This window comes from Microchirus variegatus, assembly GCF_963457635.1.
Source record: "Microchirus variegatus genome assembly, chromosome: 3".
Classification (NCBI taxonomy): Eukaryota; Metazoa; Chordata; class Actinopteri; order Pleuronectiformes; family Soleidae; genus Microchirus; species Microchirus variegatus.
The window spans coordinates 38,821,866-38,845,728 of record NC_139804.1 but is presented as its reverse complement, the minus strand read 5'-3'; the positions used below and the strand labels follow the sequence as shown (position 1 = coordinate 38,845,728).

The 23,863-nt window shown below is 41.6% G+C and overlaps 1 protein-coding gene across 1 annotated transcript in view; it reads left to right on the top strand.

The window, feature by feature from the left end:
- wdr95 (WD40 repeat domain 95) overlaps positions 1 to 23,863 on the top strand; it is a gene marked incomplete at both ends in the record, with an annotated part of 60,045 nt that overhangs the window by 8,734 nt on the left and 27,448 nt on the right. Inside the window, 13 exons of the mRNA XM_083887086.1 lie at positions 2,686 to 2,739; positions 2,822 to 2,905; positions 3,063 to 3,128; positions 3,890 to 4,123; positions 5,311 to 5,396; positions 5,480 to 5,572; positions 5,655 to 5,700; positions 5,783 to 5,829; positions 5,999 to 6,116; positions 7,087 to 7,156; positions 7,504 to 7,744; positions 9,012 to 9,117; positions 10,139 to 10,290. Coding sequence (XP_083743212.1) covers positions 2,686 to 2,739; positions 2,822 to 2,905; positions 3,063 to 3,128; positions 3,890 to 4,123; positions 5,311 to 5,396; positions 5,480 to 5,572; positions 5,655 to 5,700; positions 5,783 to 5,829; positions 5,999 to 6,116; positions 7,087 to 7,156; positions 7,504 to 7,744; positions 9,012 to 9,117; positions 10,139 to 10,290 — 1,397 coding nt within the window. The remainder of the gene's footprint in view (positions 1 to 2,685; positions 2,740 to 2,821; positions 2,906 to 3,062; positions 3,129 to 3,889; positions 4,124 to 5,310; positions 5,397 to 5,479; positions 5,573 to 5,654; positions 5,701 to 5,782; positions 5,830 to 5,998; positions 6,117 to 7,086; positions 7,157 to 7,503; positions 7,745 to 9,011; positions 9,118 to 10,138; positions 10,291 to 23,863) is intronic.

Here is a 23,863-nt window from a genome sequence, read left to right as displayed (position 1 = left end):
CCATCACCAGAACCAAGCACCAAATCTTGGGGCACAGAGCCTCCTCCTCCTGCCCCTACCCTCTGGAACTCCCTCTCACTACACAGCCGGAATTCCAACACACTACAGACTTGACAACTGTACCACATTCTGAACCAGGAACTCCCCAACGCTAACACACAAAAGGGGGCGTTCCCAACAAGTGTTGGATCAAGGGAAGTCGTCCAAATGAACGAGCTACAGCCTTAGCTTGACCTGAACTGAACGTGAACCGTGCATGGAAAGGTATTTACTGATTATACAGGAATGTGCTGCTGAGTTCAGTGTTCTGTAATTCCAATAGTTTGGGGGGGGGGGGTTTAGAAAAGCAGCCGAGGTTGTGTGAAGTCTTTTACTGCTTCCATCACTTTGACAAATTATACAATTATCTCAACAATTCAGTATAGACACCGCGGGGTAACCTCGACTCCAGTTACATCCTTGAGGAATTAGACTGTGTCTCCCTGTTATTTTATTAATGATTGAGCAAAAGTGAGTCATGGATCAAGAAGCCGTTGCCAGGAAACTGACAAAATTAAGAAAGTTCTATGAACACAGAGAGCATGGTCTGTCATCCAGCCATCGGCAAACACCTGATACACATGTAATAGCTGGCGGTGGCTCGTTGTGGCCATTACAGAATTAATGCTCTGATTGCTTGATTTTGTAATTACAGTTTCCAATTCAAACACATAAATCCTGGTTTAAACATTGCCACTTAACACTCTTGATAGTTTGCCAAGTGACAAAACTTAATGACTCACAAAAAATAGATTTTTGCTCCAGTGGAAGGTTTCAGTCGACTCCCTGGCAACCAACCACGCACGATCCTCTAGAGAGGTTTGAAACTGTATTTGCTGCTTTTTATTTGTTTTGTTAATGGATGAATTTAATGAAGTTGTTAATTTAATTATGGAATATGGAGAAAGAGATTTTGAATTCACAATTCCCCAGGGAGGAGGTCAGTGCAGCTTTTAAAACGATCCAGACAGCAACAAGATGTTTTGGTAGATCAAACTTCTATGTGAAGACATTGTGGTGTGGCGTGATATATACTGATGATATTAGAAAATTGTGGTTTGTGCATAGTTTCTAGGTTTTGAGCATAGACTGTATATATGGACATAGTCTTTCAGGGTTCCTTCTGAAGCAAACCAATAAAAAGAATATACAATAACTTTGAATGGAGGTCTGTTGGGAAACTTCTACTTCTTCCCACTTGATTTATGATGTCAGTAAACATTTTCCTGACGAGTAAATTGTCTCAATCACTAGTTTCAGCTCATCCTCATAAAAACATGATGTTGATTTTGTAGAATTTAAGTATCAGGCTTTAATGCTGCCTCTCCAACCTCGATCTATGTCTTTAGCATCCAGACTTTATGAACTGCCTGGTGAGTGAATTTTGAAAAAAAAAAATTAATTTAAGCTGATAAAGGTCCAGTGTGTACGCATTAGTGACATCTAATGGTGAGACTGCAAATTGCAATAAATGGAGGACTCTTCTGGTCCCTTTAACATGGGAACTACGGTGGCCTTCCACTGCTGTTTCCTCCACCTTTTTGTTTGGTTAAAAGTCAAGTTTATGTTGGCAGAGCCAATAGTTTTTATTTGCGTAGTTCTCTATTCTCCGTAAAATGCACAACCTTTGAAAAATGACGATTATAAGACTGATTTTGTGGATTTAATTGTCCGGTTTATTGAGGTAATGGTGTTTTATGGTCTACAGTACAATCATAAATATTATTTTCTGTTTATCACTATAGGCTATATAGGCTCAGGTCATCTTTTATTTTTCTTCCAACTGCCCTTTTCCTGTTTTATTTTGAAATACTCACCCCTGTCTCATCGCAAACTTTTCGTTGTCGTCCAGCTCCAGCTCTGACTAACAGACACGACCTAACCACTCACACCTGTTTCTTGTTAACGCTCCTCCTCTGCTGTATATAATGGTGCGTTCCAGTTGTAGTTGGAAGTTGGAATTTGAACTGGAACACCCCCTCAGCGTTTTTTTTCGACTGCTATTACTTACAATGGCTAGCACGAGACGTGTTTGCGTCCATGTTTTTTATGACTTTTTATGACGGAGGTCAATCCCAGTTATGGCTTTTGATTGAAAGTTAGCCCAGTTATAATAAGCGTCCTGGCGATTCCACCATGTGTATAACCACTCTTCTCTCAAGTCTTTTGGTCCATTTGACTGTGGACTGAACTTACTTTGTCTTGTGAACTCTGATTTTCCCCTGAATCTTGTTCTTAATTCTGTGCTGTCATGGTTAAAATAGGTGGAGTGATATCGGGTAACATAATGAGTTGATTGAGGAACTCTTGGGAGTGTTGATTTGTCCCGCATTTTAAAGTACTCTCTGACCAAGACTGAAAAAGCTCTCACCCACAGAACCATATCGTTTAATTAAGTGAGAACCAAGCGATAAGAGAAAGGGACAGGACTGCATTCTTTTTGAAGTGATTCTTCACCTACACAGAATCCAATTTCTGCCAATAAACCTCCCTAAACGCTACACACTGGACCTTTTAAACTTGTTTTCGTGTTGTGTTGTGTTGTGTTGTGCATTGCGCTCTCATTCAATAGTCACAATCAACTTACTTATTGACTCATGTCATAATAATTATGTTGTCCCCGTTGTTCCCTCTCTCCCAAAAAAGATTGATGAGTCAATATCGCTCGACATCCTCCAGAAGCTGAAACTAGAGTTTGAGGTACGTGTGTGTGTGTGTGTGTGTCACTGAGAGTCTGCTTCACACACTCCCAGAAAGTGTGACTATATATTTCTTCATAAAGGACTTTGAGAGACGTGGGTCTGGATGCATCGATGCAAGGACATTTGGACGTATCGTAAAGAAGTGTCTGGGTTTGCCTCACACGGTGAGACGTTTTTTTGTGTGCTGTCGCCGCCTCTCAAATCCTCTTCTCATCTCCGCGTCTCACTCCTCAGTAATTATGCAGGATTTCTGCAATTACACGACTAATTTGCAATAACTGACATTGTTCCATAATTCTTTTGTCCTTTCAAATTACACAGACCAACGATCAGATTCAAGGGTTGTTTAAGAAGATTGATTATTCAGGCCAAGGGAGAATTTCATGGGTGAGATGGAATTCACATTTGTTTCTCAAGCAGCATTTTTATTCAGCGCCTCAGTTCGGGATTTTTTCCTCTTTACATACCAATTCTAGTAAACACTGATAGAGAAAAGCTAAAGGCCACAATTAAAAATGAAAGTTTGGAGGCACATGTGTAACCGGAATTGACCTGAATGCAGTTATTTGGGTTAATTAGTGCGTTCCATAAATTGTACTTCTTATGTCCGATTGTTGCACACAGCAAACAGAAGCAACGGAAACATTAAGGCCTTATCCACATGGAAATCCACTAAAAACCACCAGATGATCCTAAACTCTGTAGGCCTGTATGTGGCGCTGTAGATTAGCTAGAGCATGTGTACTGTTAAATACTTTTAAATAAAGCCTTTTATGAATATCCAGTCATATAAACGGACACAGAATGAGGAAAGCCAGGGTCGACTAAGGACAGAAAATAAAAGGTATCATAAAATTAAAACACCAAACAAACTAAAAAAAAACACAAAGGTTGTCTAGCGTTTTGAGTTTTTTCCCACTCTGGGATTAAAAATTCCCAAACGCCTTTTCTGCGTGGCTAAAACACTGATACGTTAGCGGTATCACCTAAATTATTTTCCATGTGGACAGCTCGTAAACATAGACCTGGAACAGGAAGTGGGAATAAAGTCATTTACCAAAATAAAACGCACGATTCAGTTTTTTGACTTCTTAAGTGAACATGAACGTGTACAGTGATGCTAACAAACAACGACGCTTGTGTCGCAGGGTCAGTTCTGCGCACACGTGCTGCAGGAGCACAAGGAGAGGGAGGAGAGCGCGCGGCGCAGCAAACAAGTGGCGTTTACTTTGCCGGCCACCGTGAAGACGCTGGGTCAAGGGATTCCCGTTGTCAACGTCCGCTCTACGCGCGACGGCGCCGTCGTCGTCACAGTGCGGGAGGACGGCGCCGCGTGTCTCTGGAGCCCTGAACTCAGACTCCACAACACCAAACACTTGTTTGTACGTTAAATTAAATATTTCCCTTTTCTTTCCCCGTTTCGCTGTTGCTGTGGAAATTCTCTCTGCTGCTGGTGAAGAATGAAATAGAGAATTCTGCCGACCGACAATGTTTTATTTTCTTTGCAAAGAAAAGGTCAGTCAGCACATGTAGTCGAAGACGAAGAACGACCCAGAGCATGGCGAGAGCTAAACTTTTATCTAAGGAACACCCCTCTCACATCCCTTTGTCTGCAGGGGTCTGCCCCTTCAGGACGTACTTTCACACCCTTTTTTTAATTGTAGATATTGCTGCCGACCTCCCCCAGAGGTATCCTGCAGGATGTTGTATTTAGGTTTAGGTATTAAGTTGAGTCTACTCATCCTTATTTGATTCCACTAAAGGGCCTGGTATCTTCTGTTAGGAAAGGGGTGTTGGGCAGCTCTAGCTCTGAAACAAAGAAATTGAATTTGCCATTACACTCTCAGCCATAAAGCTTCCTGTGCTGAAGATGAAAATAAACACAACTAAAAAAGAAAACTTTACAATTGAAATTATATGATGCCCAGGACGTAGGATGGAAGGTGCAATCATAGCCACCAGGGGGCAACTCTGCTTGTTGCAAAAGCAGAATTATAAGCATTTTCAACAGGATGATTGTAACCACCAATTCCGGCTCTTAAATAGAATATGATGTCAATTTGGTAATCATGTTCCCATTAAGAGGACCATAGGAGCCAAGTTGCAGGTGAATTTTGGTTGCAATCGTGAATGTTGAGGCTTAAAAAGAAGACAAATAGCTTTATATAGCGTTTCTTAATTTTAAAAATGGGTGAATTAACTTAACTTAACACAAATGTTCTGCCCCTGCTCGGTTTCACATACACGTTTGTGACCCACTCACTCCCCCTGCCAAAGTCCATAGAGAAATTCAGCGCGTTTACATCATGGCAAAGGGGAATTGTAAATCCATTGCTAACAAGTAAGTTCCTTTGAGTTATCTTGTGACTTCTGTGTTTGAAATCCTTTGTTTGGATTTGTCTAAGTGACAAAAACTGACTAAAAGAGACACCAGTAAAGCAGCAGCTCCTGTGTGTCTGAGAGCTAAAAATTATGATTTTTTTCCTATGGACTTTGGTGCAGGAAAGTGAGCGGTTTACAAAAACCTTAGTGTTCATGTGTCAAACCCAAATTAATCTCTTCACTACAGAGCGAAGGACCTGCCAACAGGAAGTCAAAGTGGGCAAGTGATTTCACTCTCATACCAGAGTATAAGAAGCTGGTGATTGTTACAGGGTAATAAGACTGCATATTGGTGTGGAGTTGTGTGTTTTTCTTGTCGTCTGTTGATCCCAGCTGATGCCACGTTTGTCTTACAGCGACAGAGAGATACAGTTTTATGATCTCTCCACTCTGGAGCCTTATTGTCAGATCAGTGCTCTGGAGACGGTTCCTCTGACATTAAACTACGGGTAAGTAACAGAAACGTGTGTGTGTTTGGATTCTGTCGTCAAATAAGCTCTCACATCACGGTGTGTGTGTTTTTTCTCGCAGCTACACTGGACCTGACAAATGTTGTATTTTGTATGGAGACGCTGAGGTTTGGCTTTAAAAAAATAAATAAATAAATAAAAGAATACAATATCTGAGTGTTGTTTTATTTATTTATCTTTATGTTTCAGGGATGTGTGACAATCATTTTAATTTCCTCTTTCGGGGATACACTCAGGTAAATGTGCTTTTCTAGAGACCTACTGCACATACTGTATACCTATTGTGGCATTTAAATGTGTATATATATATATATATATATACTGTATTGTAGTCATTTTTGTCCTCTTTTGGCCAGATTACAAACTGATAAAGTGATCGGTCTCTGATCGTCTTTTTTTCTACAGGTTATGGAACAAATTACCAAAGGTTGAGAACATACCAAACATAGCCATTGACAACGCGGCGACCTCTCCCAGCGTGACCTTCGTCAGATGGAAGGTTCATCATGACTGGGTGACGCAGGTGTGGCATTTAAATTTAAAGCTGCAGTGTGTGACGTTCCTTTGTCGTTGTTCATGTTATTATTCTGAAAATGTTGCTCTGTCAAGTCATTTCTATCAGACCTACAGCAGTAGAGCCGGGCGGGCGGGGACAAGAAATGATTATCCTGTAAAATGAGCAGGTTACTGTGTTACAGTGTTACTGTGCGTTACCTTGCGTTTACAGTGCCTTATAGTGTGTTACTGTGCGTTTACAGTGCGTTACTGTGAGTTTGTGTTACCTTGCATTACTGTGTGTTTACAGTGTGTTACTGTGCGTTACCGTGTATTACCTTGCGTTAACAGTGCGTTACAGTGTGTTACTGTGAGTTACTGTGAGTTACAGTCCGTTACGTTGCATGACTGTGTGTGTTACAGTGGGTTACCTTGCGTTACTGTGCTTTACCTTGCGTTTACAGTGTGTTACAGTGCGTTACTGTGAGTTACAGTGTGTTACAGTGCGTTACCTTGCGTTCCTGTGCTAACCTTGCGTTCCTGTGTGTTACAGTGCGTTACCGTGCGCTATAGTACTTTAGCTTGTGTTACTGTGTGTTACAGTGCGTTACATTACTGTTTGTTTACAGTGCGTTACTGTTCTTTACAATGTCATCCCTGAGAAAATATGATCTTTATATTTTATCTTAAAGTCTTTCCACATGTTTTAACTCATCACCTGTAACATTTCATTTTCAGTTTCACACCACAGAATGGAATGCAGAATTATTTAATATTTGTACTATATTTTATTATTTTAACATTTTCCCTCTTCATTTTAACCACTGAACATCTTCTGTGAATCTGTGAATCTTCTGTTATTTCCTGTTCTTGGTTGCAGTAACTGCAATGAAAGCAATTTCCTCTCCTGGGGAAATGAAATATTGCAGATTCTGATTGAATTGAATTGAATGTGTTCATATTTATTAAACAGAACAAACTCTTCTCTCTGAAACCAGGCAAGATATTTCCCGAGTTTCCAGGCCGTCGTCTCCTCGTCCGGTGATGAATCGTCGGCTCTTGTTTTAGGTAATTAAACATTTTACTCTGTGTAAATGCGGAAACATCTTTATGTGAACTGTCTGTTCTTTCATACGTGGCGTTTGGGCTGAAAGTGCAATGTACAGTAATTATGTGTGTGTTGAAGATGAGGCCGCCATGGCAACAGAGCTGTGAGGGAATGACTCATCAATCACAAATTCACCAATCAATGCCTGCCTATGTGTGTGTGTGTGTGTGTGTGCGTGCTTCCATTTTCCTGCTGGGTCATTTATTCTGATAATGACTTACCCTGGCTCTAAAAAGCATCCTTTGATTGATGCTTGTACAAGTGGCCTTGTAATATATTTTTTTTCCCCCTCTCTTTCCTTCTGAAGGCCGCGTGCTGCCTCTGACAGACGCCGGGCAGCGGCTGAGTGAGATCAGAGAAGCCTGTTATGAAGGAAAGACCAAGAAGGTCCATATGAGCTGGACTCCACAGACGCGGGCGTCCGGCGACCAGACGGTGTTCACCGTTTACAAAGGAGTCAAGACCTTCGACCTGTGTCACAAGCACAGCTTGTTGATCACTGGAGGCATGGACCGACTCATACGCATGTGGAACCCATATTTCCCGGGGTTAGGAACCAGAATTCAGTGGACAGTAAAAGCCAAATCCTGAGATTTTTCAACCTGTGATCCCTATGATTTTAACCATTTAACACCTAAGTGAGTCAGTGCTTTTTGCCCATTTTTCCAGAATAACTTTCAATATCTGGCATGCTATTTTCAATTTACTACATGTTAAAATTGTTTTTTAACTCATGCTGGGCACTAGGTTAACACACGTTAACACATGACGCATTTCCATGATGACTGACCGTAAAAATCTCCGCGTGACGGCATGTTTACGTGCCATGACACCAGAGTCCAGCACCGTTTACCAGTTAGCTCCGTTAGCTGCATTAGCTCCTTTAGCGCCGTTAGCACGCCTACAGTGGAACTGGAGCGGTCCGTTTATTAAACGAGAAGAGCAGCGCTACAAATAACCAGAGTACCTGTGTGCCTCTGTTTTTAAAGTTTAGCATTACTTTAGAGACTCATTTTAATAATTCAGAGTCACGTAAACATGACATCACACACATCTTTTTCCGTTCAGTCGTCATGGAAACACGGCATCTGTTAACGTGCGTTAACGTGCGTTTAACATTGACACCGTTGACAAGCTGTGATGATGAATAATTGAAAATTAAGGAAAACAAAAAGCACTGCAGTTGTACATGAATACCAGATTTTGCGTGTTAAATTTGAAACAGTATAAAACACATTTAAAAATAATAATAAAAACAAGTTTTTGTCTCAGTGTCCAAAAACAGGCCAAAAAATGGAAACTATGCACAGGTGTTTTCCCACTTTTTCCCTGTGAAATTACCATAATAACCACATGTTAACTTTAATGTGCAACTCAGCTTTCAGAAAAAATCAGATTTTTTTTAAGTGACGGCAATTCCTACAAACGGGTTTCCCACGAAAATTCCCATGAAATTCCAGGTCGGGAAATGGTTTTGGAATGAATTGAACGTTTTGTGACGTTAGCGCGCTCTAACAGGATGCTAATCTGCAGAAATGCCAGAGAAGTGTTTTTTTATATATATAATGTGTTGTTTTTGAATGACAAATATAAGAGATGGGGGCTGAACCACCTGCTGCAAGGACGCTGTGACAACATGAAGGCATCGATTTTATTTATGTACGCGTTTGACGTGCATCTCCTTAGAAAATGTTGTATTTGTGTGGATACAAAAGCCGTCTGCATGTCATTTATCTTCACACACATGGAGCCAGGTTGAAAAATCCTTGAAATGTCCCTTAAACATGAACCTGAAAAACACTTCTTCTTTTCCAGGAAACCAACAGGTATTTTAAAAGGCCACTGCGCTCCCGTCGTCCACCTGTGCATCTCCTCAGAGGACAGTCACGTCTTCTCTGTCTCCATTGACGCCACAGTGAAGGTGAATCCTGACGTTTATGTATGAAAACATTATTGCAAAGTTTTACTTTTATACTTCACTGTTGGCTGGTTTTAGAAATATAGAAAAGACATGGAAAAACACTGAGGTCGTGCCAAACTTCCTCCTCTCACGTCTCCAGCTTGTTCAAAATGCTGCTGCATGTCTTTTAAGAGGGAACTCACTCACTCACTTAAGTGGTCTTAACTTAGATACCAAATTTCTACAGAAGCCCAGAAGTGACAAAGCTTTTTTGTCAATCTTCAACAATCTTCCTCTGCACGTTAAAACATTTTTACTCCTGTTTTTCTTGTTTTGTTGGATTCTATTGTACAACTTCTATATATTTTCTGCAGTATTTTATTTCTTTTTGTCTGTTTTATTGGTTGTAATCAATAATAACCAAACAACAACTGTTCTAACCCTTAGAACACAGAGCATTGTGGCTGCTTTTTCCCATTACCATATTTTAACCTAACATATTAATACAGAGGCTATAAGAACATGCAAAATAGTGTCTTATATCCTTTTTTTCAGTTCAACCTATAGGTAATCTGATTAATAAAAAAAAAGCACACCTGAGCAAAAAAGTGCTCAAAATATTTAAAATCTGTGACAAATTCAAAGTTCAAAAAGAAAAGGAAATCGCTCTATTATGTGACGTTTGCACAGTTATCGCTGCTTTAAAATGTGACATAAAATGAATCATAACTTTTGACTCAGCAACACATAAGAAGACTATAAAAAAACACATTTATAAAAGCCTGAATATGTGACCTATAAAGACACAGGTGTGTATTATTGCCACGGCAAATTACCATGAATGCACCTGCGGCACAGATCACAGATTACAGATTAACCCACGCTGATGAAAACATGAAAATGAAAACATTGTGCAGTAAAAAAATAACTTGTGATGGAATGATACTAAGGATTTTAGTAGTCTGATTTAACGGTTGTCCAATTTATCCAATACAGTGATAAATCTTGACATTAATGTTGCTAATATTCTGTCTCATGTCAGGTGTGGGACATCCAGGACCAGTGCTGCCTGTTCACAGCAGAAGCCAAAGCCAGTGGGATTCACGGCGACGTCACTGCTTGCTCGTATTCTCCGGCCATGAAATCCCTGTTCGTCGCCGCAGACTGCATGGCCGCGCTCTCGCTGAAGATGAGGTTTGGTTGTCACTGGCTTTTTGTGTTTTATTCATCATAAAATCCAAAGACCTCTGAAGAAGAAGAAGAAGAAGTCCTCAAAAGTAATTAAGGATAATGATGTGTGAAATTCACAAGGAGGACAGCAGGGGATTTTCAAGTCGACTTCCTTGAAGTGAATTAAATATCCATGAGATGGTGATTTTTTTAAAGGGGACGTCAGACTTCTTCTGCGTCTTTGTCATTTAAATATGACTTGTATCAAAGTTTCAAAGTTTGTGAAAGTAATTCCTGTGAGACCTAAACTTGCTTTTTCTGCCTCTATGTTGACTTGATTTATATTTAGTCATTCACATAAAGGTGGTATGTGTGTAAGATACTTTAGTTTTTGAATGAAAACAAAGCAGGGGCTTTAATATTATTGGTTTGTTAATTAAGACACACAATACAGAACTAGCACCGCAAGCGGTGGTAACGGGTTCGAGCTTGACGCTACGTCGCGACCCGCGCCCACCTCGTCGCTTGCGCCCTGATCTCGTCTCTCGTTCATTCGCTGCTTGCTGTCGTAGTTCTAATTGGTGCCGTCCGTGCGGATGTTGGGCTGAGGAGTAAAGTCATATATTATTTCCTGTTAAGTGCGTTACACTTTCTGTCGGGAGGACATTGTTTGCGTGTTCAGGATAGGTCCCTGGCCTCACATACCAAGTTCCATGCAGAGTGGTCAATGTACAGTAAAGTTAGAGGGCACTTCCTGTTAAAATGGCTGACTTCCTGTTGGGTCAGAGCGTGTCTATTAACATGTTCAGGGAAGTTCCCTTGACACACAAATAATGTTTCGTGGAGATAAGGCAACGTACGGCAAAGTTAAATTCTACTTCCTGTTTTGGCATTCCACTTCCTGTTTGGAGTTTAGCTTTTGCAGACATGTCCAGGATATGTCCCTGGCCTCACATACCAAGTTCCATGCAGAGCGGTCAATGTACGGTAAAGTTAGAGGGCACTTCCTGTTTAAAATGGCTGACTTCCTGTTGGGTCAGAGCGTGTCTATTAACATGTTCAGGGAAGTTCCCTTGACACACATATAATGTTTCGTGGAGATAGGGCAACGTACGGCAAAGTTAAATTCTACTTCCTGTTTTGGCGTTCCACTTCCTGTTTGGAGTTTAGCTTTTGCAGACATGTCCAGGATAGGTTCCTGGTCTCACGTGTCAAGTTCCGTGCAGATTGATCAATGTACGGTAAAGTTACAGGGGACTTCCTGTTTAAAATGGCTGACTTCCTGTTTGGTCAAAGGCGTGTCCATTAACATGTTCAGGGAAGTTCTATTGACTCACATATCATGTTTCGTGGCGATCGGGCAATGTATGGCAAAGTTACATTCTACTTCCTGTTGCGGCGGATCCACTTCCTGTCAGGAAGTCATCTGTTGCTGACATGGTCGGAGCGGTTTTGTGGTCCCACATATCAGGTATGAGGAGGATACAACAATCCTTGTTATAGCAGCATAAAAAAGTTTGATATGTAATGTTATATCCAGCAACCAGGGGGCGCTGTTTTTTAAATTGAAGATTTTCATACGGACTTTTTCAGGGCCATACTGTCATCAATCCAAGGAGATTTGGTTCAAATCGGAACATGTTCCACAAAGTTATCATCATAAATGTACTTTTTTTGGGTAATAATACTCTCACCACTAGAGGCGCTGTTTCTGAACGTGACCGTTTTTTCATATTCATCTTTAAGACCTATCGATCATGAACCACGGCAAGTTTGGTTCATATCTGACCTTCCAATGCAAAGTTATAAGAGATTTGGTCAACATCAGAATGATCGCCAACTTTAGCGCCCCCTATCTCGTACGCCGTGCGACATTTTAGAAAGCTTTCAATAACATTTGTTCCTCAACTCGCCCACATTGACCTCGCAAAGTTTGAAGGTGATAGCACAAAAGCTCTAGGACAAGATAGATTTTATAGCAAATAAAATTCTTTCTGTTTCCACCAGGGGGCGCTGTTTTCGAAATTAAATATTTTCATGTAGACTTGTTCAGGGTCGGACTGTCATCGATCCAAGGAAGTTTGGTTCAAATCGGAACAGGATTCACAAAGTTATCATCATAAATGTACTTTTTTTGGGTAATATTCCTCTCACCACTAGAGGCGCTGTTTTCGAACGTGACCGTTTTTTCATATTCGTCTTTAAGAACTATCGATCATGAACCACGGCAAGTTTGGTTCATATCTGACCTTCCATCGCAAAGATATAAAAGATTTGGTCAACATCATAATGATCGCCAACTTTAGCGCCCCCTATCTCGTACGCCGTGCGACATTTTAAAACAGTTTCAATAACATTTGATCCAAAACTCGTCCACATTGACCTCGCCAAGTTTGAAGGTGATAGCACAAAAGCTCTAGGACAAGATAGATTTTATAGCAAATAAAATTCTTTCTGTTGCCACCAGGGGGCGCTGTTTTCGAAATTAAATATTTTCATATAGACATTGTCAGGGCTGGAGGAACATCAATCCAAGGAAGTTTGGTTCAGTTTGGACCAGGACTCGCAAAGTTATAAGAGTTTGTTTTTTTGTCGCAAAAATCCGACTTTGCACCTCGCACCTCGCTACACCGTTAAAGAATGTGCTATCATATTCAACACGCATCATCTACCATGTGTTTTCAATGTTTCAGTGTCATTTTGAGTCGGATACGACAATCTCTGTAAAAGTTATTACCGAAATCGTAAATAAACTTTTTTTTTGTATATTCTCTTCCACCACCAGGAGGCGATGGTTTCAAATGTGATCATTTTTGCATAGGTGTCTTCAGCAACTACCCATCATCAATCATGGCAAGTTTGGCTCCGACTTGACCTTCCATCGTAAAGTTATAAGCGTTTCGTTGCGTGTTGGGAAAATTTGGAATTTTCGCCAACTTTGGCGCCACCTATCTCGTGCGCCATGCAAGATTTCAAAAAACTTTTCAGATTAGATCGTACCTCAACTGGTCCACATCGACCTCGCCAAGTTTGAAGGTGATAGCTCAAAAACTGTAGATTTTGGTATCTACGGCAAGTTATGCTGTAAATTCGCCAAAAACGCCTCCGTTTTCGCCTTCAATCCAAGATGGCGGCCTTCCTGTAGGTTTCACAGAAAACTTGTGATTGACTTTTGCCCATGGCACAACCTAATGAACGTGTGTACCAAGTTTCGTTCATGTACGTTATTCCCGACAGGAATTGACCTAGTAGCACTTTTTTGCGTCAGTCTGAAGCCCCGCCCACTTCCATTTTTTGACGCACATTCACCGAACCACTTTGGTTCGGCGATTTAAGTTAGGTCTGATGTTGTCCCAAAAATTCACGAGGTTTGAGATCCGTTTAGGCCTTCAAAAAGGCACTTTCTTCGTGTGAAGAATAATAATAACTAGCACCGCAAGCGGTGGTAACGGGTTCGAGCTTGACGCTACGTTGCGACCCGCGTCCACCTCGTCGCTTGCGCCCTGATCTCGTCTCTCGTTCATTCGCTGCTTGCTGTCGTAGTTCTAATTGGCGCCGTCCGTGCGGATGTTGGGCTGTGGAGTAAAGTCATATATTATTTCCTGTTAAGTGCGTTACACTTTCTGTCGGGAGGACATTGTTTGCGTGTTCAGGATAGGTCCCTGGCCTCACATACCAAGTTCCGTGCAGAGCGGTCAATGTACAGTAAAGTTAGAGGGCACTTCCTGTTAAAATGGCTGACTTCCTGTTGGGTCAGAGCGTGTCTATTTACATGTTCAGGGAAGTTCCCTTGACACACATATAATGTTTCGTGGAGATAGGGCAACGTACGGCAAAGTTAAATTCTACTTCCTGTTTTGGCGTTCCACTTCCTGTTTGGAGTTTAGCTTTTGCAGACATGTCCAGGATAGGTTCCTGGCCTCACATGTCAAGTTCCGTGCAGATTGATCAATGTACGGTAAAGTTACAGGGCACTTCCTGTTTAAAATGGCTGACTTCCTGTTGGGTCAAAGGCGTGTCCATTAACATGTTCAGGGAAGTTCTATTGACTCACATACCATGTTTCGTGGCGATCGGGCAATGTATGGCAAAGTTACATTCTACTTCCTGTTGCGGCGGATCCACTTCCTGTCAGGAAGTCGTCTGTTGCTGACATGGTCGGAGCGGTTTTGTGGTCCCACATATCACGTATGAGGAGGATACAACAATCCCTGTTATAGCAGCATAAAAAAGTTTGATATGTAATGTTATATCCAGCAACCAGGGGGCGCTGTTTTTTAAATTGAAGATTTTCATATAGACTTTTTCAGGGTCATACTGTCAATAATCCAAGGAAGTTTGGTTTAGATTGGAACAGGATTTACAAAGTTATACCAGTTTCTTTTGTGTTGCACAGTAGATGGCATAGTCTGCTGCCACCAGGGGGCGTCGTTAAGACATTGAATATTGTCTTATAGACTACTTCAAGGCATCAATCCAGGGAAGGACATTGGATCCTCCATCGCAAAGTTATAAGCGTTTTGTTGTCTGTTTTTACAAATCAGAATGTTTGCCAACTTTAGCGCCCCCTATCTCGTACGCCGTGCGACATTTAAAAAAACTTTCAATAACATTTGATCCTCAACTCGTCCACATTGACCTCGCCAAGTTTGAAGGTGATAGCACAAAAGCTCTAGGACAAGATAGATTTTATAGCAAATAAAATTCTTTCTGTTTCCACCAGGGGGCGCTGTTTTCGAAATTAAATATTTTCATGTAGAGTTGTTCAGGGTCGGACTGTCATTTTTCCAAGGAAGTTTGGTTCAAATTGGAACAGGATTCACAAAGTTATCATCATAAATGTACTTTTTTTGGGTAATAATCCTCTCACCACTAGAGGCGCTGTTTCTGAACGTGACCGTTTTTTCATATTCATCTTTAAGAACTATCGATCATGAACCATGGCAAGTTTGGTTCATATCTGACCTTCCAATGCAAAGTTATAAGAGATTTGATCAACATCAGAATGATCGCCAACTTTAGCGCCCCCTATCTCGTACGCCGTGCGACATTTTAGAAAGCTTTCACTAACTTTTGATCCTCAACTCGTCCACATTAACCTCGCCAAGTTTGAAGGTGATAGCACAAAAGCTCTAGGACAAGATAGATTTAATAGCAAATAAAATTCTTTCTGTTGCCACCAGGGGGCGCTGTTTTCGAAGTTGAATATTTTCATGTAGACGTCGTCAGGGCTGGAGGAACATCAATCCAAGGAAGTTTGGTTCAGTTTGGACCAGGACTCGCAAAGTTATAAGAGTTTGTTTTTTTGTCGCAAAAATCCGACTTTGCACCGCCCACGCTGCTACACCGTTAAAGAATGCGCTGTCATATTCAACACGCATCATCTACCATGTGTTTTCAATGTTTCAGTGTCATTTTGAGTGACACTTTTACAAACTCTGTAAAAGTTATTACCGAAATCGTAAATTAACTTTTTTTTTGTATATTCTCTTCCACCACCAGGAGGCGATGGTTTCAAACGTGATCATTTTTGCATAGGTGTCTTCAGCAACTACCCATCATCAATCATGGCAAGTTTGGCTCCGACTTGACCTTCCATCGCAAAGTTATAAGCGTTTCGTTGCGTGTTGGGAAAATTTGGAATTTTCGCCAACTTTGGCGCCACCAAATACGTCCGCTATGCGATATTTCAAAAAAAATTTCAGATTAGATCGTACCTCAACTGGTCCACATCGACCTCGCCAAGTTTGAAGGTGATTGCTCAAAAACTGTAGATTTTGGTATCTACGGCAAGTTATGCTGTAAATTCGCCAAAAACGCCTCCGTTTTCGCCTTCAATCCAAAATGGCGGCCTTACTGTAGGTTTCACAGAAAACTTGTGATTGACTTTTGCCCATGGCACAACCTAATGAACGTGTGTACCAAGTTTCGTTCATGTACGTTATTCCCGACAGGAGTTGACCTAGTAGCACTTTTTTGCGTCAGTCTAGAGCCCCGCCCACTTCCATTTTTTGACGCACATTCACCGAACCACTGTTTTACAAAATTTTCAGCGAGGTCTGATGTTGTCCCGAAAATTCGCGAGGTTTGGGATACGTTTAGGCCTTCAAAAAGGCACTTTTTTTGTGTGAAGAATAATAATAATAATAACGAGCTTGACGCTACGTCGCGACCCGCGCCCACCTCGTGGCTTGCGCCCTGATCTCGTCTCTCGTTCATTCGCTGCTTGCTGTCGTAGTTCTAATTGGCGCCGTCCGTGCGGATGTTGGGGGTGGAGTAAAGTCATATATTATTTCCTGTTAAGTGCGTTACACTTTCTGTCGGGAGGACATTGTTTGTGTGTTCAGGATAGGTCCCTGGCCTCACATACAAAGTTCCATGCAGAGCGGTCAATGTACAGTAAAGTTAGAGGGCACTTCCTGTTAAAATGGCTGACTTCCTGTTGGGTCAGAGCGTGTCTATTAACATGTTCAGGGAAGTTCCCTTGACACACATATAATGTTTCGTGGAGATAGGGCAACGTACGGCAAAGTTAAATTCTACTTCCTGTTTTGGCGTTCCACTTCCTGTTTGGAGTTTAGCTTTTGCAGACATGTCCAGGATAGGTTCCTGGTCTCACGTGTCAAGTTCCGTGCAGATTGATCAATGTACGGTAAAGTTACAGGGGACTTCCTGTTTAAAATGGCTGACTTCCTGTTTGGTCAAAGGCGTGTCCATTAACATGTTCAGGGAAGTTCTATTGACTCACATATCATGTTTCGTGGCGATCGGGCAATGTATGGCAAAGTTACATTCTACTTCCTGTTGCGGCGGATCCACTTCCTGTCAGGAAGTCGTCTGTTGCTGACATGGTCGGAGCGGTTTTGTGGTCCCACATATCACGTATGAGGATGATACAACAATCCCTGTTATAGCAGCATAAAAAAGTGTGATATGTAATGTTATATCCAGCAACCAGGGGGCGCTGTTTTTTAAATTGAAGATTTTCATATAGACTTTTTCAGGGTCAGACTGTCATCAATCCAAGGAAGTTTGGTTCAGATTGGAACAGGATTTACAAAGTTATACCAGTTTCTTTTGTGTTGCACAGTAGATGGCATAGTCTGCTGCCACCAGGGGGCGTCGTTAAGACATTGAATATTGTCATATAGACTACTCCAAGGCATCAATCCAGGGAAGGACATTGGATCCTCCATTGCAAAGTTATAAGTGTTTTGTTGTCTGTCTTAACAAATCAGAATGTTTGCCAACTTTAGCGCCCCCTATCTCGTACGCCGTGCGACATTTTAGAAAGCTTTCAATAACATTTGATCCTCAACTCGTCCACATTGACCTCGCCAAGTTTGAAGGTGATAGCACAAAAGCTCTAGGACAAGATAGATTTTATAGCAAATAAAATTCTTTCTGTTTCCACCAGGGGGCGCTGTTTTCGAAATTAAATATTTTCATGTAGACTTGTTCAGGGTCGGACTGTCATCGATCCAAGGAAGTTTGGTTCAAATCGGAACAGGTTTCACAAAGTTATCACCATAAATGTACTTTTTTTGGGTAATAATCCTCTCACCACTAGAGGCGCTGTTTCCGAACGTGACCGTTTTTTTATATTCATCTTTAAGAACTATCGATCATGAACCACGGCAAGTTTGGTTCATATCTGACCTTCCAATGCAAAGTTATAAGAGATTTGGTCAACATCAGAATGATCGCCAACTTTAGCGCCCCCTATCTCGTACGCCGTGCGACATTTTAGAAAGCTTTCACTAACTTTTGATCCTCAACTCGTCCACATTAACCTCGCCAAGTTTGAAGATGATAGCACAAAAGCTCTAGGACAAGATAGATTTAATAGCAAATAAAATTCTTTCTGTTGCCACCAGGGGGCGCTGTTTTCGAAATTGAATATTTTCATGTAGACGTTGTCAGGGCTGGAGGAACATCAATCCAAGGAAGTTTGGTTCAGTTTGGACCAGGACTCGCAAAGTTATAAGAGTTTGTTTTTTTGTCGCAAAAATCCGACTTTGCACCGCCCACGCTGCTACACCGTTAAAGAATGTGCTGTCATATTCAACACGCATCATCTACCATGTGTTTTCAATGTTTCAGTGTCATTTTGAGTCAGATACGACAATCTCTGTAAAAGTTATTACCGAAATCGTAAATAAACTTTTTTTTTGTATATTCTCTTCCACCACCAGGAGGCGATGGTTTCAAACGTGATAATTTTTGCATAGGTGTCTTCAGCAACTACCCATCATCAATCATGGCAAGTTTGGCTCCGACTTGACCTTCCATCGCAAAGTTATAAGCGTTTCGTTGCGTGTTGGGAAAATTTTGAATTTTCGCCAACTTTGGCGCCACCTATCTCGTGCGCCATGCAAGATTTCAAAAAACTTTTCAGATTAGATCGTACCTCAACTGGTCCACATCGACCTCGCCAAGTTTGAAGGTGATTGCTGAAAAACTGTAGATTTTGGTATCTACGGCAAGTTATGCTGTAAATTCGCCAAAAACGCCTCCGTTTTCGCCTTCCATCCAAAATGGCGGCCTTCCTGTAGGTTTCACAGAAAACTTGTCCACGACTTTTATTTAAAGCTCAACCTAATGAACGTGTGTCCCAAGTTTCGTTCATGTACGTTATACCTGACAGGAGTTGACCTAGTAGAAGTGTTTTGCGTCAGTCTTTAGCCCCGCCCACTTCCATTTTTTGACGCACATTCACCGAACCACTTTCGTTCGGCGATTTAAGCCAGGTCTGATGTTGTCCCGAAATTTCGTGAGGTTTGGGATCCGTTTAGGCCTTCAAAAAGGCACATTCCTCGTGTGAAGAATAATAATAATAACTAGCACCGCAAGCGGTGGTAACGGGTTCGAGCTTGACGCTACGTCGCGACCCGCGCCCACCTCGTCGCTTGCGCCCTGATCTCGTCTCTCGTTCATTCGCTGCTTGCTGTCGTAGTTCTAATTGGTGCCGTCCGCGCGGATGTTGGGCTGTGGAGTAAAGTCATATATTATTTCCTGTTAAGTGCGTTACACTTTCTGTAGGGAGGACATTGTTTGCGTGTTCAGGATAGGTCCCTGGCCTCACATACCAAGTTCCATGCAGAGCGGTCAATGTGCAGTAAAGTTAGAGGGCACTTCCTGTTAAAATGGCTGACTTCCTGTTGGGTCAGAGCGTGTCTATTAACATGTTCAGGGAAGTTCCCTTGACACACATATAATGTTTCGTGGAGATAGGGCAACGTACGGCAAAGTTAAATTCTACTTCCTGTTTTGGCGTTCCACTTCCTGTTTGGAGTTTAGCTTTTGCAGACATGTCCAGGATAGGTTCCTGGTCTCACGTGTCAAGTTCCGTGCAGATTGATCAATGTACGGTAAAGTTACAGGGGACTTCCTGTTTAAAATGGCTGACTTCCTGTTGGGTCAAAGGCGTGTCCATTAACATGTTCAGGGAAGTTTTATTGACTCACATATCATGTTTCGTGGCGATCGGGCAATGTATGGCAAAGTTACATTCTACTTCCTGTTGCGGCAGATCCACTTCCTGTCAGGAAGTCGTCTGTTGCTGACATGGTCGGAGCGGTTTTGTGGTCCCACATATCAGGTATGAGGAGGATACAACAATCCTTGTTATAGCAGCATAAAAAAGTTTGATATGTAATGTTATATCCAGCAACCAGGGGGCGCTGTTTTTTAAATTGAAGATTTTCATACGGACTTTTTCAGGGCCATACTGTCATCGATCCAAGGAGGTTTGGTTCAAATCGGAACATGTTCCACAAAGTTATCATCATAAATGTACTTTTTTTGGGTAATAATACTCTCACCACTAGAGGCGCTGTTTCTGAACGTGACCGTTTTTTCATATTCGTCTTTAAGACCTATCGATCATGAACCACGGCAAGTTTGGTTCATATCTGACCTTCCAATGCAAAGTTATAAGAGATTTGGTCAACATCAGAATGATCGCCAACTTTAGCGCCCCCTATCTCGTACGCCGTGCGACATTTTAGAAAGCTTTCACCAACTTTTGATCCTCTACCTGTCCACATTGACCTCGCCAAGTTTGAAGGTGATAGCACAAAAGCTCTAGGACAAGATAGATTTTATAGCAAATAAAATTCTTTCTGTTTCCACCAGGGGGCGCTGTTTTCGAAATTGAATATTTTCATGTAGACTTGTTCAGGGTCGGACTGTCATCGATCCAAGGAAGTTTGGTTCAAATCGGAACATGTTCCACAAAGTTATCATCATAAATGTACTTTTTTTGGGTAATAATACTCTCACCACTAGAGGCGCTGTTTCCGAACGTGACCGTTTTTTCATATTCGTCTTTAAGACCTATCGATCATGAACCACGGCAAGTTTGGTTCATATCTGACCTTCCAATGCAAAGTTATAAGAGATTTGGTCAACATCAGAATGATCGCCAACTTTAGCGCCCCCTATCTCGTACGCCGTGCGATATTTTAGAAAGCTTTCACCAACTTTTGATCCTCTACCTGTCCACATTGACCTCGCCAAGTTTGAAGGTGATAGCACAAAAGCTCTAGGACAAGATAGATTTTATAGCAAATAAAATTCTTTCTGTTTCCACCAGGGGGCGCTGTTTTCGAAATTGAATATTTTCATGTAGACTTGTTCAGGGTCGGACTGTCATCGATCCAAGGAAGTTTGGTTCAAATCGGAACATGTTCCACAAAGTTATCATCATAAATGTACTTTTTTTGGGTAATAATACTCTCACCACTAGAGGCGCTGTTTCCGAACGTGACCGTTTTTTCATATTCGTCTTTAAGACCTATCGATCATGAACCACGGCAAGTTTGGTTCATATCTGACCTTCCAATGCAAAGTTATAAGAGATTTGGTCAACATCAGAATGATCGCCAACTTTAGCGCCCCCTATCTCGTACGCCGTGCGATATTTTAGAAAGCTTTCACCAACTTTTGATCCTCTACCTGTCCACATTGACCTCGCCAAGTTTGAAGGTGATAGCACAAAAGCTCTAGGACAAGATAGATTTTATAGCAAATAAAATTCTTTCTGTTTCCACCAGGGGGCGCTGTTTTCGAAATTGAATATTTTCATGTAGACTTGTTCAGGGTCGGACTGTCATCGATCCAAAGAAGTTTGGTTCAAATCGGAACATGTTCCACAAAGTTATCATCATAAATGTACTTTTTTTGGGTAATAATACTCTCACCACTAGAGGCGCTGTTTCCGAACGTGACCGTTTTTTCATATTCGTCTTTAAGACCTATCGATCATGAACCACGGCAAGTTTGGTTCATATCTGACCTTCCAATGCAAAGTTATAAGAGATTTGGTCAAGATCATAATGATCGCCAACTTTAGCGCCCCCTATCTCGTACGCCGTGCGACATTTTAGAAAGCTTTCACCAACTTTTGATCCTCTACCTGTCCACATTGACCTCGCCAAGTTTGAAGGTGATAGCACAAAAGCTCTAGGACAAGATAGATTTTATAGCAAATAAAATTCTTTCTGTTTCCACCAGGGGGCGCTGTTTTCGAAATTGAATATTTTCATATAGACATTGTCAGGGCTGGAGGAACATCAATCCAAGGAAGTTTGGTTCAGTTTGGACCAGGACTCGCAAAGTTATAAGAGTTTGTTTTTTTGTCGCAATAATCCGACTTTGCACCCTGCACCTCGCTACACCGTTAAAGAATGTGCTATCATATTCAACACGCATCATCAACCATGTGTTTTCAATGTTTCAGTGTCATTTTGAGACGGATACGACAATCTCTGTAAAAGTTATTACTGAAATCGTAAATAAACTTTTTTTTTGTATATTCTCTTCCACCACCAGGAGGCGATGGTTTCAAATGTGATCATTTTTGGATAGGTGTCTTCAGCAACTACCCATCATCAATCATGGCAAGTTTGGCTCCGACTTGACCTTCCATCGCAAAGTTATAAGCGTTTCGTTGCGTGTTGGGAAAATTTGGAATTTTCGCCAACTTTGGCGCCACCTATCTCGTGCGCCATGCAATATTTCAAAAAACTTTTCAGATTAGATCGTACCTCAACTGGTCCACATCAACCTCGCCAAGTTTGAGGGTGATTGCTCAAAAACTGTAGATTTTGGTATCTACGGCAAGTTATGCTGTAAATTCGCCAAAAACGCCTCCGTTTTCGCCTTCAATCCAAGATGGCGGCCTTCCTGTAGGTTTCACAGAAAACTTGTGATTGACTTTTGCCCATGGCACAACCTAATGAACGTGTGTACCAAGTTTCGTTCATGTACGTTATTCCCGACAGGAGTTGACCTAGTAGCACATTTTTGCGTCATTCTGAAGCCCCGCCCACTTCCATTTTTTGACGCACATTCACCGAACCACTTTGGTTCGGCGATTTAAGTTAGGTCTGATGTTGTCCTAAAAATTCGCGAGGTTTGGGATCCGTTTAGGCCTTCAAAAAGGCACATTCCTCGTGTGAAGAATAATAATAAGAACAAGTTCCGTGCAGAGCGGTCAATGTACAGTAAAGTTAGAGGGCACTTCCTGTTAAAATGGCTGACTTCCTGTTGGGTCAGAAATGTCTATTAACATGTTCAGGGAAGTTCCCTTGACACACATATAATGTTTCGTGGAGATAGGGCAACGTACGGCAAAGTTAAATTCTACTTCCTGTTTTGGCGTTCCACTTCCTGTTTGGAGTTTAGCTTTTGCAGACATGTCCAGGATAGGTTCCTGGTCTCACGTGTCAAGTTCCGTGCAGATTGATCAATGTACGGTAAAGTTACAGGGGACTTCCTGTTTAAAATGGCTGACTTCCTGTTTGGTCAAAGGCGTGTCCATTAACATGTTCAGGGAAGTTCTATTGACTCACATATCATGTTTCGTGGCGATCGGGCAATGTATGGCAAAGTTACATTCTACTTCCTGTTGCGGCGGATCCACTTCCTGTCAGGAAGTCGTCTGTTGCTGACATGGTCGGAGCGGTTTTGTGGTCCCACATATCACGTATGAGGATGATACAACAATCCCTGTTATAGCAGCATGAAGAAGTGTGAAATGTAATGTTATATGCAGCAACCAGGGGGCGCTGTTTTATAAATTGAAGATTTCCATATAGACTGCTTCATGGTCAGACTGTCATCAATCCAAGGAAGTTTGGTTCAGATTGGAACAGGATTTACAAAGTTATACCAGTTTCTTTAGTGTTGCACAGTAGATGGCATAGTCTGCTGCCACCAGGGGGCGTCGTTAAGACATTGAATATTGTCTTATAGACTACTTCAAGGCATCAATCCAGGGAAGGACATTGGATCCTCCATCGCAAAGTTATAAGCGTTTTGTTGTCTGTCTTTACAAATCAGAATGTTTGCCAAATTTAGCGCCCCCTATCTCGTACGCCGTGCGACATTTTAGAAAGCTTTCAATAACATTTGATCCTCAACTCGTCCACATTGACCTCGCCAAGTTTGAAGGTGATAGCACAAAAGCTCTAGGACAAGATAGATTTTATAGCAAATAAAATTCTTTCTGTTGCCACCAGGGGGCGCTGTTTTCGAAATTAAATATTTTCATGTAGACTTGTTCAGGGTCGGACTGTCATCGATCCAAGGA